At 37.0% G+C, this 13,465-nt stretch overlaps 2 protein-coding genes and 1 pseudogene across 4 annotated transcripts in view; 1 reads left to right on the plus strand and 2 right to left on the minus strand.

Moving 5' to 3' along the window:
- Window positions 1-5,842: 5,842 nt before the first annotated feature.
- On the plus strand, window positions 5,843-7,242 carry LOC122066931 (transcription factor BHLH148). 2 transcript variants are annotated; one of them, XM_042630764.1, is made up of 3 exons: window positions 5,843-6,299; window positions 6,381-6,659; window positions 6,965-7,242. In XM_042630764.1, the coding sequence occupies exons 1-3, from the start codon at window positions 5,955-5,957 to the stop codon at window positions 7,052-7,054; spliced, it is 714 nt and encodes a 237-aa protein (XP_042486698.1). In that variant the 5' UTR covers window positions 5,843-5,954; the 3' UTR covers window positions 7,055-7,242. The 2 variants fall into 2 exon arrangements, with proteins under 2 accessions (XP_042486698.1, XP_042486697.1); XM_042630763.1 differs by having other exon boundaries at window positions 6,381-7,242.
- A 1,763-nt stretch (window positions 7,243-9,005) lies between these two features.
- LOC122066935 lies at window positions 9,006-10,666 on the minus strand (annotated as a pseudogene).
- Window positions 10,667-11,162: 496 nt separating this feature from the next.
- LOC122066958 (dolichol-phosphate mannose synthase subunit 2) overlaps window positions 11,163-13,465 on the minus strand; it is a 13,193-nt gene continuing 10,890 nt past the window's right edge. For both annotated transcript variants that reach the window (XM_042630801.1, XM_042630802.1), the window contains exons 3-4: window positions 11,651-11,762; window positions 11,163-11,549 (exon numbers count right to left, since the gene is read on the minus strand). In XM_042630801.1, the coding sequence (XP_042486735.1) occupies window positions 11,397-11,549; window positions 11,651-11,755 (258 nt within the window). In that variant the 5' untranslated portion in view covers window positions 11,756-11,762 and the 3' untranslated portion in view covers window positions 11,163-11,396. The remainder of the gene's footprint in view (window positions 11,550-11,650; window positions 11,763-13,465) is intronic.

A 13,465-nucleotide genomic window follows, 5' to 3' on the forward strand; every position in this document is an offset into this window, starting at 1 on the left:
ACTACATATGCTATGATAAGATCTCATCGGAGTTTTGTGCTTTTCTGTCTACTATTGATGTGCACAAGGAACCTACAACATTTCTTGATGTGAAACATTCTCATGTCTGGCAAAGAGCCATGAATGAAGAACTAGAGGCACTCAATAAAAATCACACTTGGGATATTACTACCTTACCCAAGGGAAAATGCTCAGTTGGATGTCGATGGGTGTAAAAGATAAAATATAAAGATGATGGTTCCATTGAGTGTCACAAGGCAAGATTGGTCGCCAAAGGATATACTCAGACCTTTGGTGAAGATTACAAGGAGACATTTGCTCCAGTCACGAAGATGAGTACTGTTAGAGTGTTGATGTCTGTTGCTGTGAATTGTGATTGGCCCCTCTTCCAAATGGATGTCAAAAATGCATTCTTACAGGGTGATATTGCAGAAGAGGTCTACATGGATGTGCCCCCTGGTCATCCTCTTGAACATCACCCTGGTGCGGTATGTAAACTCAATAAAGCAATATACTGTCTCAAACAGTCACCACGTGCTTAGTATGGAAAGTTAAGTTCTACTCTTGAGAGTGTTGGCTTCAAGAAGGGAGATTCTAATCATTCGCTATTTGTGAAGTGTGACGACAGAGGAACTATAACTGTTCTGGTTTATGTTGATGATATAGTTATTACAGGTGATAATCTTCTTGAAATTGAAGCTATCAAGCAACACTTGAATAAGAAGTTTGATATCAAAGACCTGGGTCAGTTGCGGTATTTCCTTGGTATAGAGATAGCTCGCTCCAGTAAAGGGTTATTCATTTCACAAAGAAAATATGTGTTCGACCTGCTAAAAGGAACTGAAAAATTGGGAGTTGCTCCTGCAAAGTCTCCCATGGATTACAACAACAAATTCGGTAATAACACTACACCTTTATCCAATATTGGTCGTTTTCGGAGACTAGTGGGTCAGTTAATTTACTTTACCATTACAAGGCCCAATATTGCTTATGCAGTAAACTATGTGAGTCAGTTTATGCATGCTCCTACTGAAGGGCGTATGGATCTGGTAGATCGAATACTTCGGTACCTAAAGTCTTGTCCAGGTCGAGGTATTTTAATGCAGAAACGTGGGCATACAGAGATTGTTGGATTCTCTGATGCAGATTGGGCTGGAAGTCCTCTTGATAGAAAGTCGACTTCTAGTTTCTGTATCTTTGTGGGAGGAAATTTGGTTACTTGAAAAAGTAAAAAGCAAAGTGTGGTGGCAAGGTCTAGTGCGGAAGCAAAATACAAGGCCATGGCATTAGCTATAAGTGAATTAGTTTGGCTGAAATTATTAGTGCGAGAATTGGAGTTTGACACCTTCAAATCACCTATGAAATTGTTTTGTGATAATCAAGCTGCAATTCACATTGCTTCGAATCCTATGTTTCACGAACGGACCAAACACATCGAAGTTGATTGTCATTTCATTAGGGAAAAAGTCCAAGACAAGACCATTGAGACACCTTATATTAGAAGTGAAGAACAACTAGCTGATGTGTTCACTAAAGCTCTTTCTAAGAGTATTTTTCAGGATATGTCGTCCAAGTTGACCTCTGACAGAGTCTTCGCTCCTACTTGGAGGGGGAGTGTTGGCGAGATTAAAGGAAACTCTAATCCTGATTTGGTAGGGAATCGAATAGAATTGAGAGGTGATTGTAATTACCAAAATAGTGATTGTAACAAATCTCCTCTAACTCTATTTAAAGAGAATGAATCCTCTCCCAAGAAGTTAAGTTGAATGGGGGAGTTATCTCCGTGGACTAGGTTCCATACTGGAACTAAACCACGTTAATTCTTGGTGTTTCTCAAAATCCAAAACCAAAGATGCTAATTAAGGGGGATTTGTCAATCATTTTCTAGAAGCGAGAAGCATTTGGTATAGTTGAGACTTATCAATTGAATAGTCATTGATGTAGACAACATGTACATAAAAATTAAATGACATGAGCCACGCAACATGGCTTGGCAGACATAGAGTCCTATTTTAACAGGTTGTGAAATAAACATCTCCAGGTTTTTTTTTTCGACATTTTGTTTTTGACTCATAAATTACCCTTTTCTAGCTATAGTTGAAATATCAAGTTTTGACTACGATGAGTCACAGATGGAGTTAAAAAAAAAATATGAAACCAAGTCAGCAACATGAAGACTTGCCCAGGTTTAAGAAGTGACCAACTAAGCCTGAGTTTTCATTGACTCGATGATTATGTTCAATTTATCTGAAATTCATCAAGTATTTTTTTTTTAATTGGGTCATAAACTATTCATAGACCACCTAAGTTTGGTCTACAACAAAACAAATCTTACACTATTAAGGAAATAAAAAGGGAGGGGGAGGGGGGGGGGGACATGACTTACCCTGAGTCCTGACCAGGTTGACTTGCCTAAGTCCTCGGATTTTGAAAATGATGATTCAAATTGAGAAACCTGATTTTCGGACCATAACTTGGATGCTTAGTAAACCCTTAAGTATTTTGTTGCAAGTAAAGGGAAGGATGGGAAAGTAAGATTAATTTTTAAAAAGAAAATAAAAAAATTGAAACATAGTTTTCTAACTAAAATTCTTTCTAATATAGGAATGTTACTTTATTTTCCTTCTTAAAATCAAAGAATTTGGTTATAAAATGCGGTAAATTGATTGCAATAATTTGGAATTAGTTACATAATCATGTTAGATAATAAATACAATTTTTTTTTATTTAGTCTTGATTTAATTTCACTTCATTCATAACACCATTAATTTGATGGAACAAGCTAGGAAAGTGATTGTAGTGATATATAGAATGTGTGATTAGAATGGTGTATCCAATCTTTTCCCTTATAAAATGGAAGGTTGCATGTGAAGAAGAATGTATTATTTCTAAGTTTTTGACCTGAAAAGCCATGCTAAACCTAAGCCTCCAAGAGGTTAAGTGCCCACTTATAATCATGGTACGTATGAGGAATTGGAATCAATTCAGGTGAATCATTTGAATCGAGCCCTATTTTGATTCATTCGGTTCTTTCGTGAACCACCTATTATTTTGAGAGCGAAATGACTGTTCTACCCCTCATAAAAATCGAAAATCTTAGTCCTATTGATGTTTTTGAACAAGCTCCCATTATCCCCGTATTGACATAGGACCATGCTTCCTTTCAGAGAACCCTCTCCCTATAAATACATATATGCTTAAACAGAACCATATGATAGCATAAAAACTCAATGTGATCCGTTAATGTCATGCTTTGGAAATCATACTCTAAATTTAAATTTTATATACCACCAACTTGGAACTGAAACTTGGGAATAGTATAAGGTGATAAGGTCTCAGAAGTGCATCCCATGAGCACACACGCAAGGAACCTTAGGTCTGCAATCAATCTTCAAACCGATTAATTGGGCTATAACTGGGTTATAAATGGGCCATAAACGAGTTGTCAAGTTATAAATGGGCTATAAATGGTTGGTTCTAATCGATGAACACTGTGGATCAATCCTGATCAGACATGTATTGGGCAACCACCAAACATCATGAACGTCCTAATAATAATCAGTCTAGGTACAACACCGGATCATTTACTGATTAGTCGGCTCAGTTTCGGGCTCTAACCATCAATTCTAGTTGGACCTACCAATGCGGGCTAGCTTTTGACACCCTTACCTTATTTGGCTTTAATACAAAGAATGAGGTATCCCTGACGGCATGGTGAATGGGCATCGATTCACTTACGTATATTCACACAATATCTAATTCGCCATGACCATCTGGGCAACCCACAAATAGGTGTTTTCAATTTTTCTCTTATATATTAATTCCTATATTTTATGGGTTTTTTCCTTGTTTTTTATGATCTAAGAGTAATCATTGGTGTTACAAGTGTTTGTTAAGTTAAAACAGAGCCATCCATTTTCATGGTTTTTCCTATCTAAACCATTTATTCGTGCTCAAAATCCTCGTTGAATAATGGATAAATTTGGCACATGGTTAATCTAGATTAGGGGTATAAGTTTGGCTTTAACCCGCCCTAGCCTCCCTGAGCTCGAACCATACCTAACCTGGTTATGAGGGTCAACCCAACCCAACCCAACGCTAGGCCAGAGTTGAGACCTAGGCCCAACCTGGCCCAATTTTAACCTTGATCTATTATTTGTTTATAATAGTGTTTCCCTTCCCCTAGGCCTACATCATGTGTTACACAAGCGTTATACAAGTTGTCTATATGACTTCAACCCACATCATGTGTCTATATTACTTCAACCCATATTATGTACACAAAGTCACATGCTCTTATCTATTGAGCTAAGACAACCAAATAGCCAAACTATTTACCCCCATTTTCTTGACATAGGTTGTCTTTGTGTCTCATATCATGTAGTAATATGAACTTTAGATATATTAGCAATAATGAAGAATTGGACCAAAATTGACATGCTCATATTTGGGAGATGTGGTGATATTAGGGGATTAAAATGTCATTTTATAACCAAATTGACAACCTTACTTGTCATAATAAATCATGCCCATTTATGGATTAAGGGTAGACAAGGGCTAGCCATAGTCTGAACATCTCCCCCCCCCCCCCCCTCTTTGGTAAGTATAAACTTAACATTTGTATCTTTTTATAGGAAAAATAAATAAATAAATAAAGAATCAGCCAAGGCCAACCCGGCTCAATCCTAAGCCCGACAAGGTTGTGCCTGAGTGTAAACCTAACAATGTTGGATTAAGCTTGAATTGAATTTTGAGGACCTAAGGTTGAATTAGGATTTTAAGAAACTTTGCCCAACCTAACCCTCTTTCACCTCTAACCTAGAGTCAAGACCATGTCTTTACTAGCCAACTGTGGAAATAAATCTCAAGTGGTGGAACCAGTGTGTAGTGGTGTTAGAAAAACAACAAAATATTGGTCAACAATATTTGCTTCTTTCTTCTTTTTTTTTTTTGATACTAATTCTTTGGTATGTCCACGATAAAGCTGACTTCAGTCCAAACCATGCAAACGGAACAAAGTTTGCACCCTATTGGACGAATGGTCCAAACTAACCCCTTTCCATTTTCACTCCCTCTCATGTTTCCAAATATTCATAATCAGTCCAAAGTAACAGCCTATCCCTTAATCTTTTTCAAAGTATGTACGATAAAATAATTGTTCATCTCTTGTTTAGGATTGGCCGACACTATTTCAGTAGTTTTAACCAATGGATGAAAGGTTGGGAGGAAGAACATTACGCGTCTAATGAAGATGGATCAGTTGATTGTATGATCACCTGTTGTACAAATTAGTGCCCAATACCTATCATTTTTGTTCTCAAATATACCCCTCCTTATCCTTGTAATAGTAAAAAATGTGAAAAGTGTTAGATGCTAACTTGTATGATTAGGTGATCATACAAGCAACGGATCCTATCTCCCGTCTAACCGAATATGCTTTTTACGTTCAGATGCATTTTATTTTGAAAAGACACCCTTACTCCTCTAATTATATCATTATCTTATGTTTGAAGGGAAAGATTGTAAATGGGTAGCATTATCTCCCCTGAAAGATTATTGGACAACATGTCGATTTGAGTGGCAAGTGGAATACCTCTCCATCAAAGTATAGAATTTTTTTTTTTTTTGGGAGGTGGGTTGAAAATGGTATAGAACTTCCAGAACATAGGAAAGGAAAGGGACTATATTTGACACTTCTGACTCAAATCATAAGGGAAAATTCAAGGTAGTTGCCACAATTGAGCACGTGATATTATTATATTTTGCTCCACGGCTCCACAGCACACATCTACAAAAGCCTAAAGTCCAAAGTCCAAAGTCCAAAACTCCAAAGTTCCAAAGTCTGTGGTTCAGAGTAATTCCTCAACTCCAAACAAGTCTCTCCCTAGACCATCCGCCAACCACGACAGTTATAAGAGCCGTTGCATTCGAAATTTGAAATTCCCGGCGAAAACATGGATCCCTTCTTCCCAGATGAGCTTCAGAACCCATTACTCTGGTTCTCTCCTTCTCCTCCTCCTCCTCCCCAACCCCAACTGAATCAGAGCACTTTTGTCAGATACACGAGACCCACGGAAGGATTACGATCGGAGCAGAATTCCATTTCCAATCCTAGAAACCAGAGGAACATCCATAAGAGAATGATCGAGTTATTGAGAGCAATTGCAACTGCGAAGAATGAAAACAGAGAGCTTGAGAACGAACGCAGTTATCGCCATATGATGAATGAGCGACTCAGAAGAGAGAAACAGAAACAGAGCTACGCAGCTCTGCGTTCCATGCTTCCCCCTCAAACTAAGGTCCTCTCTCCTCTCCTCTTTTCCGAAAAGTTGTAATCTTCAATGGGTTTCTCATTCTCTGTTTTAATTTTTAATTTGCAGAACGATAAGAACTCCATCGTTCAAATGGCAGCGGCACATCTGCAAAATCTGAAGAGTGAAAAGGAAGAGTTGAGGAAGCGAAATCATGACGTTGAGGCATTAATTTTAGCAGGAAATGAAGATAAGAAGATTAGATTCCGAGTGGTTAATCCGTCTTCCCCTGTTGATTCCATGGTTGTGTTACTTAAATGTTTAAAAGACATGAACTTGAAAGTAAGAAGGATCAGATCAGAGGTTTCTGCTCAAGAACTTTCAGCAGATATAGAAATCGAAAGTCTGGTGAGTAAGCCAATTTCAGCATATTTTGAGTTGAAAAGCAGATTTGCTCATATAATTTGGGGTCTGATGGGTATAAAGAAGATGAAACAAAAACGATGAAATTTCCATGATTCTGTCTCTTGCGGTCAAGTTAAGCTCAATGGGTACAAAGAAAGAGAAAGGAAAAGGAGGAAGTTTTCATGCATCTGTCTCTTTCAATCGGTGTTTTTAGCTGATGGGTTATCTAAAATTAATCTTCTAGACTTTCATCATCAGATCTTATCTGGTTTTTAATTTTTTACAGTAATGGGTTTTTATTTTTCTAGATTGAGGCGGCGGAGGTGGAAAAAGCAGTGCAAAAGGCTCTGATGATTGAAGATGAAGGAAAGTTCGGGTCTGGTTTCCTGGAAGGATAGTTTTAATCTTTGATAGTTGTTAGCTTTAATTTCAATGATTTTTTATCATCTTCGTCGTTGGTTCCTTCCTTCGTCTCTTCTGTATTTAATCCATGTGCGAGTTTAGGGAAATCCGAACACTTTATTAGTTTATCAAGAGATGTAAAACTCACTAAGCAATGTAAACAGGTGGCGATTCTTTTTTTAAATGACAACATTGCCCTTAACAATAGGCATTTTTTCCTGGTGGGTTAGAAGATTTGCTTGTATTGAACTCCATGTTATTGCTGTAGTCCAAGACTTCAAGTTGGGTTCTTTAAGTTTAGGTATTGGATTGGCTGGGATCGGGTATCAATATCGAATCAAGGATAAAATCGTAAGAAAAACTCATTTTTAAATGTATAGTAAAGATAAAACCAATCAATCCAAGTTAATATGGATCCATCCGGATTAATATCATATCAATATAGGTAGAGACTGATATTGATCTTATTATCAAGATTTAAAATCTTTGTGCAAAATTTTTTTTCTTTTTAAACTAAATAATTGGTTATAGATTTGAGAATATTTTTTTTCTTCACATGTACATTTATCTTTTTAAGATACAATGAAATGGGATTTAGTTTTGCAAAAAAAAAAGGGGGGGGGGGGGGGGGGGGGATTGTTTTTACTTCCATTTTTTCATCTGTGGCACCAGTGTTCTATATTTCAATTGGAGAAATTTTTTATTTTTTATTTTATTTATGATGATATAATTATTTTGATAAGCAACTATTCTTTAGTTGAATCAAAAGGTCAAAAGGTCAGATCGTGACTATAGAGATTTTCTCTTCACCATCTGATGAAGTAAAACTATGTCTTCATATGGAAAATTATGGCTCACAAGCTCTGATTTTTATTTATTTATTTATTTATACATGACCTTGAGAAGCCCATATGATGAATTAGAATCAGTCTTCAAGGACGTGTCAAAATCTAAGACTCGTCTTGGATTGAGCTGTGGTCACAAGACAAGCTATTTCATCAAAAGAAAAAAAAAAAAAAAAAAGTCACTGGACAAGCTAAGGCCCATTCAACCCATGTAATGAATTAAGAGTAGGTCTTTTAAGGACTTGTCGAAATCATGGTTGGTTTCTCCTATGAAAAGGTACAATGTTTTGAGGGCAAGTGTAAAAAAAAAAAAAAAAAAAATACTAGTCTTATCTCTATTCTCTCTCCTCCGACAACAGGGATAGATATGTCATTTCAAAGGGAGAGAAGAGAGAAAGACACATGAGAACTAGTGTATGCTACGCTTATACTGAAATAAAATAAAGAAACATTTTTTACATAAATAAAATGAAAGTTTTTTTGTGATTAGTAATCCCAGATAAAAATTGATGGATGTAGGTTTTGTTTGGTCACAATGGCAATTGAAGGGAAGTGAAAATTTTCAAACTTATAAAAAATTATAGTCATTACCTAAAATATGATTGTATGAACTACTTAAATTTTTACCATATTTAGCAATATTATATTTTTAATGTAATTTTGATTTTACTTTTCAAACCCTGGGGATTTAGATGGAAAATAAAATGAAATTTAATAACCAAATATGAAATGATTTGAATTAGTGACATAACCATGTAGGGTAATGATTACAAAAAATTCTAAAAATACTTTTAAAAAATCCAACACAATAAAAGTATAAAACGCATGCACTAATAATATGATAGAAAAGATGAGATCATAAGCATTTTATAAGATGAATGAGATAGGATATTGCCAGAGAGAGAGAGAGAGAGAGAGCTGCTCCTTATCTATTTCTTGTACAGACAACGCTTGTCCAAAGAAGCTTACTTAAAAAACATCTAAAACATTATCACTTTCACAATCTTATTTTAGTTTTGTGCTTTTCCTCTCAGACTCTAAACACATTGTTAGATTCTTTTTGAAGAAGAGTTCAAAAATTATAACAAGAAGAATCTTAAGCCTAATAGAGATTTATTAGTTCGAAAGAAACAAGATGATCTATAGGTTCGACCTGTGAAGCATGAAAGAATTGAAATCTTAAGTCGAAACTTTAGAACCAAAATTACTAGATTACATATCCACAGCCGTTTGTACAGGTGTGCTGGCAACATGGGCATAGGGACAGCTTGTACCTCATGTAAGTAACCAAACCCGGGTTCTCCGGCATGTCGATATCCTCTGGCTTAACCTGTAGTGACCTGAAAAGAGATTTGTTCTTTATTCATATCAACATATATACAAGATGTACAATATAACAGAGTTAATACAATAACTAATATCATAGCACCACATGTCATAACTAATGTATGAGCTGGACTAATGTAATGCTATTCCTAACAGGCCCCCTCAAGCACATAGGAGGTGAGCCAACTATAAGCTTGTCCTTTAGAACCTGAAAACGAGTCCGAGGTAAGCCTTTTGTTAGGACATCAGCTATTTGATCAATGGTTGACAGATATCGAACCAGTAGGCAACCAAAAGAGACCATATCCCTGACAAAATGGAAATCAATCTCAATGTATTTCATCCGAGCATGAAACACAGGATTCAAAGTCAGGTATGTCGCACCCACATTATCACAGAGAATGAGTGGAGCTTTGGGAAGAAAAATCTCGAGTTCAAATAAAAGGGATCGGTGCCATAACAACTCAATGGAGACAGAGGCAACGGCACGATACTCTGCTTCAGTGGAGGACCTTGAAACAGTGAGTTGCTTGCGAGAGCTCCACGAGATCAGATTTGGGCCACAGAAAACAGCATAACCGAGAAATGGTGCAACAAGTGACCCAACATAGATGTCACTCGGTTGATACCCAATTGTGCCCCTGGACAGAACCGTCAACCAGCTCCAAATGGTAGTAGCCGGAAATCATGACCCTTCATGTCTACATCCTCCTCAAGGAATAGCTCCGACAAGAACTTCAATGGTTCCTTCCATACGGTCGGGTCTCGAGAAACAGCCCACACATTAACATGAATGATAGTTCCTTTGGGGATATCATAGCCACCTATCTTGATTCTTGACATAGGCATTGGCTTTGTGGGGGAGTATGCAACCTTTGAGCCTCCTTGGCCACAGATTGGAGGTAAGGGAGACTGGAGAAGTCGGATTCTGTCATCACCCGCTCGATTCCAATAACCCGATCAAGCTCCTCTTGGGCCTTCTCTTGGACCCTTGGGTTCTTGATCGCATGCTGATGTCATCTCCACCATCCGATGCTCGCCGCACCACCACTCTCACTGCAAACAATAATCACTCATGCATGCACTTCTGGTATTAAGGGCCACGCTGCCCTTCAGGTTTTCTTTTCTCCTAAAAGATCTATATCTAAAAAACATTCTTTAAATGTGGTAAGAAATTTAAGTAGTTTATAAAATCCTGTTGGATGATTACCAAAGTTTCCTTTTTAGATTTAAAATCACTTCCCTTTCCTTTAATGTCCCTTACAACCAGACATTGCCATCATAGAAGTTAATTTCTCACATTTGATTTCAGCAATCAGCAACAACTACAATGGCTGCAACTCAAGTCGGAACACTCATTCAAGCGTCGAATTCAAACAAAGCAATTTTAGACTTCATTTTCCGTTCAAATTGGCTATGTAAACCACATACCACCATCATATTTGCACAATCAAATCCTAGACCTGCAAATGTACTATTAAAGCTTTACATACCACTCTTTTGTTTTTTTTACACCCAGGGTGTTCGGATCTTTGACCCGACTAATCCCTGGGGTATTGTGATACCACTTACACAGAACCGGGTCAGTCCAAGAAGGAAACTCTCGTGCGGTGGCCCCAAGAAGTTAGGTGCAGCGACGAAGGTTTGATCACAGGACCACGCTTCCTAAGGCGGAGTACCGTGTCCCCTCCAAGCCAACTGCGCTAACCCTTGGGCATGCTTTACATACCAATCAATTCCTATCAACTACATAATAAACATGCAATATGAAATAACTAGAAAATTTGGCAGAAAGTTAACATGATGTAAATATTGACCTTATTGCAGTCATACCAATTTTTTTTTTTTTGGTAATTAGTCATAGCAATTTGATAAAGCACAAAAGCAGTGCGCTCTCAAGCATTAAAAGCTTAATCTAAAATCAGACTGAGAATGAAAAAGCTTAAAGAACACAAATAGTAGGTAGCCATAATGTGGATGTTTTACACATAATGACATACATTATAAAATCAGTAAATTAAACTGAAGAACAAAAATGTGAACCTCATGATCTTTATTATTTCAAAATCCGTCTCTCTCAAAAATGAGCTGAACCACTAGAACGAAAAACAATGTAAAATTTCAGAGTCCTACTAATTACTTTGTAAGAATGAGAACATATGCTGCTTCAAGCCCTCTTCTTTTTGGATTTAAGCATCACAAGCCCAATAAAGACACATAAGAAGCACAAAAGTGTCACACCAGCAAAAACTGGTATCAGTATAGCAAACTCCTGAGGGAGGAAGTACTTGTGGATAAAGTGATCTGTGTCCACAAACGGCTGCAAAAGAAAGGATATATAACTCGTAGATGTTAATGAAATTCATAGGTGAGTAATATAAATGTGGAACCAAAGGGAATAAAAAGTGAAAGGAAACTAACCAGGATGACAACCCAAAATGTATAATAAGTGAAAATTGATAAACTAATTAGCGATAATAGAAACCCCACTGCCCTGTCTGCCAGTTCCATTGCAATACTTAGCATTCCTTGCCTAAATACAGAAATTTAAGTAAAATGTCATGTTATTTTCATGCAAAGTTGAAGAATTCAAATACTATTGGACACATATAACATTAGAAATCGAGATCACACTAACACTTGAAAATTGATTGCTTCTGTATATATATATTCCTTGGATGAGGTCATTTATTAATGAAGGCCAATGCCATATTTATATATATATATATATATATATAATTTATTATTCACTCAAGAAAAGAAAAATCACACGCACTGTAATGCTGGCCAGTTGCCCAGCCTATGACAACGGACCCAAATCTGAAAGAAGGTAACAAATAAGGAAGCTTTTAAAGAAGAAACTATTGGGATCTGATGGTTAATATCACACAGATTTTATCTCTATCTAAAAGGGCACATTTAAAGATAATATCAACAAATTATAATATATAAAATAGAGCATTAAGACAAGAAGTAAATAGTGCCAAAAGAGTAATTGTCTAATTGATATGGCAAGAATCAGAAAAGAGTTAGGATGTGGTAAGTGAGAAAGCAAGGAAGAAACAAAGAAAGAGAAGGGGAACGATTGAAGAAAAAGAGCAAATTAGATCTGTAAAACAGAAACTATAGCAACCAAAGAAGAGAAAACGTAAGAGAAAAGATATGTGAGAAGTTGGTTGTCAAACTTCAAATCTTTCAGCTCTTTGCTGTAAAATCGATGGGATCACACAGCCAAGCATCCACACAATCACAAACTCAAAATTACATAACCAAAAATTCAAAACCAATCCCATAAATCGTATGGCATTACATAGTATCTATAGACCAAAAAAGAAAGAAGTAGACTACAACACTAAGACATCAAGTAACTAATTAGGACTCTTCTAGACTAAACTAACTAGACCAATCAACTAAACCTAGAACCCACATAATCTTACCATGTACCTAATCCCCGTACATAGGCTTCACCCTCCAAATAGGGGCTAAAAATTAGGTCATTACAACAACAAACTCAGTCTTATCCCAAATTAATGGGGTCGGCTACATGGATCCGTACAAAACAAAGTAGGAAAAAAAACCCTAACAGAAAAGGGGGAAGGAATAGATGAAAAGATGAGAGTAGACAAAGGAGAGTAAGAGAAAATAGGCACAGCCCAATAAGTTAGGAGAATCTCAACTAATGGGGTTGGCTACATGGATCCTTGCCCTCTAATAGGCTCTATCCAAGGTCATACTTAGGATAAGACCGAGACTATGTATGTCATTCCGCACCACTTCACCTATGGTCATTTTAGGCCGGCCCCCAACTCTTTTAGCTTCTTCAATCTAAATCAGATCATTCCTCCTTACTGGGGCATCCTCAGGCCTCCTTTGAACATGGTCATACCACCTCAAACGACTTTTGAGGAGCTTGTCATTGGTCGGAGCAACTCCCAAAAATTAGGTCATTACAGTGATAAAAATAAAAATAAAAGACCCACTCACCACATAGCCCACACCTATTTTGGCCTTCAAATCCCTTTTTTTTGGGGGGGGGGTGTTTGGAAGGGGGCCTTGGGCTGCCAAATGTTGCTGAGCACAACGGAGATCAAAACCACCCAAGAGAACCATGAGAAAGGGTCAAACAAGACGGTTGATTGAGCTCCACCCTCATAAAACAAATCACCATGCCAGAACCCAAAAAAAAAAGCATATAGTTAAAAGAGCCTTTTTTTTTTTTTTTTTTTTTTTTTTTTT

This window comes from Macadamia integrifolia, unplaced genomic scaffold (genome assembly GCF_013358625.1).
Source record: "Macadamia integrifolia cultivar HAES 741 unplaced genomic scaffold, SCU_Mint_v3 scaffold264, whole genome shotgun sequence".
NCBI classification, from domain to species: Eukaryota; Viridiplantae; Streptophyta; class Magnoliopsida; order Proteales; family Proteaceae; genus Macadamia; species Macadamia integrifolia.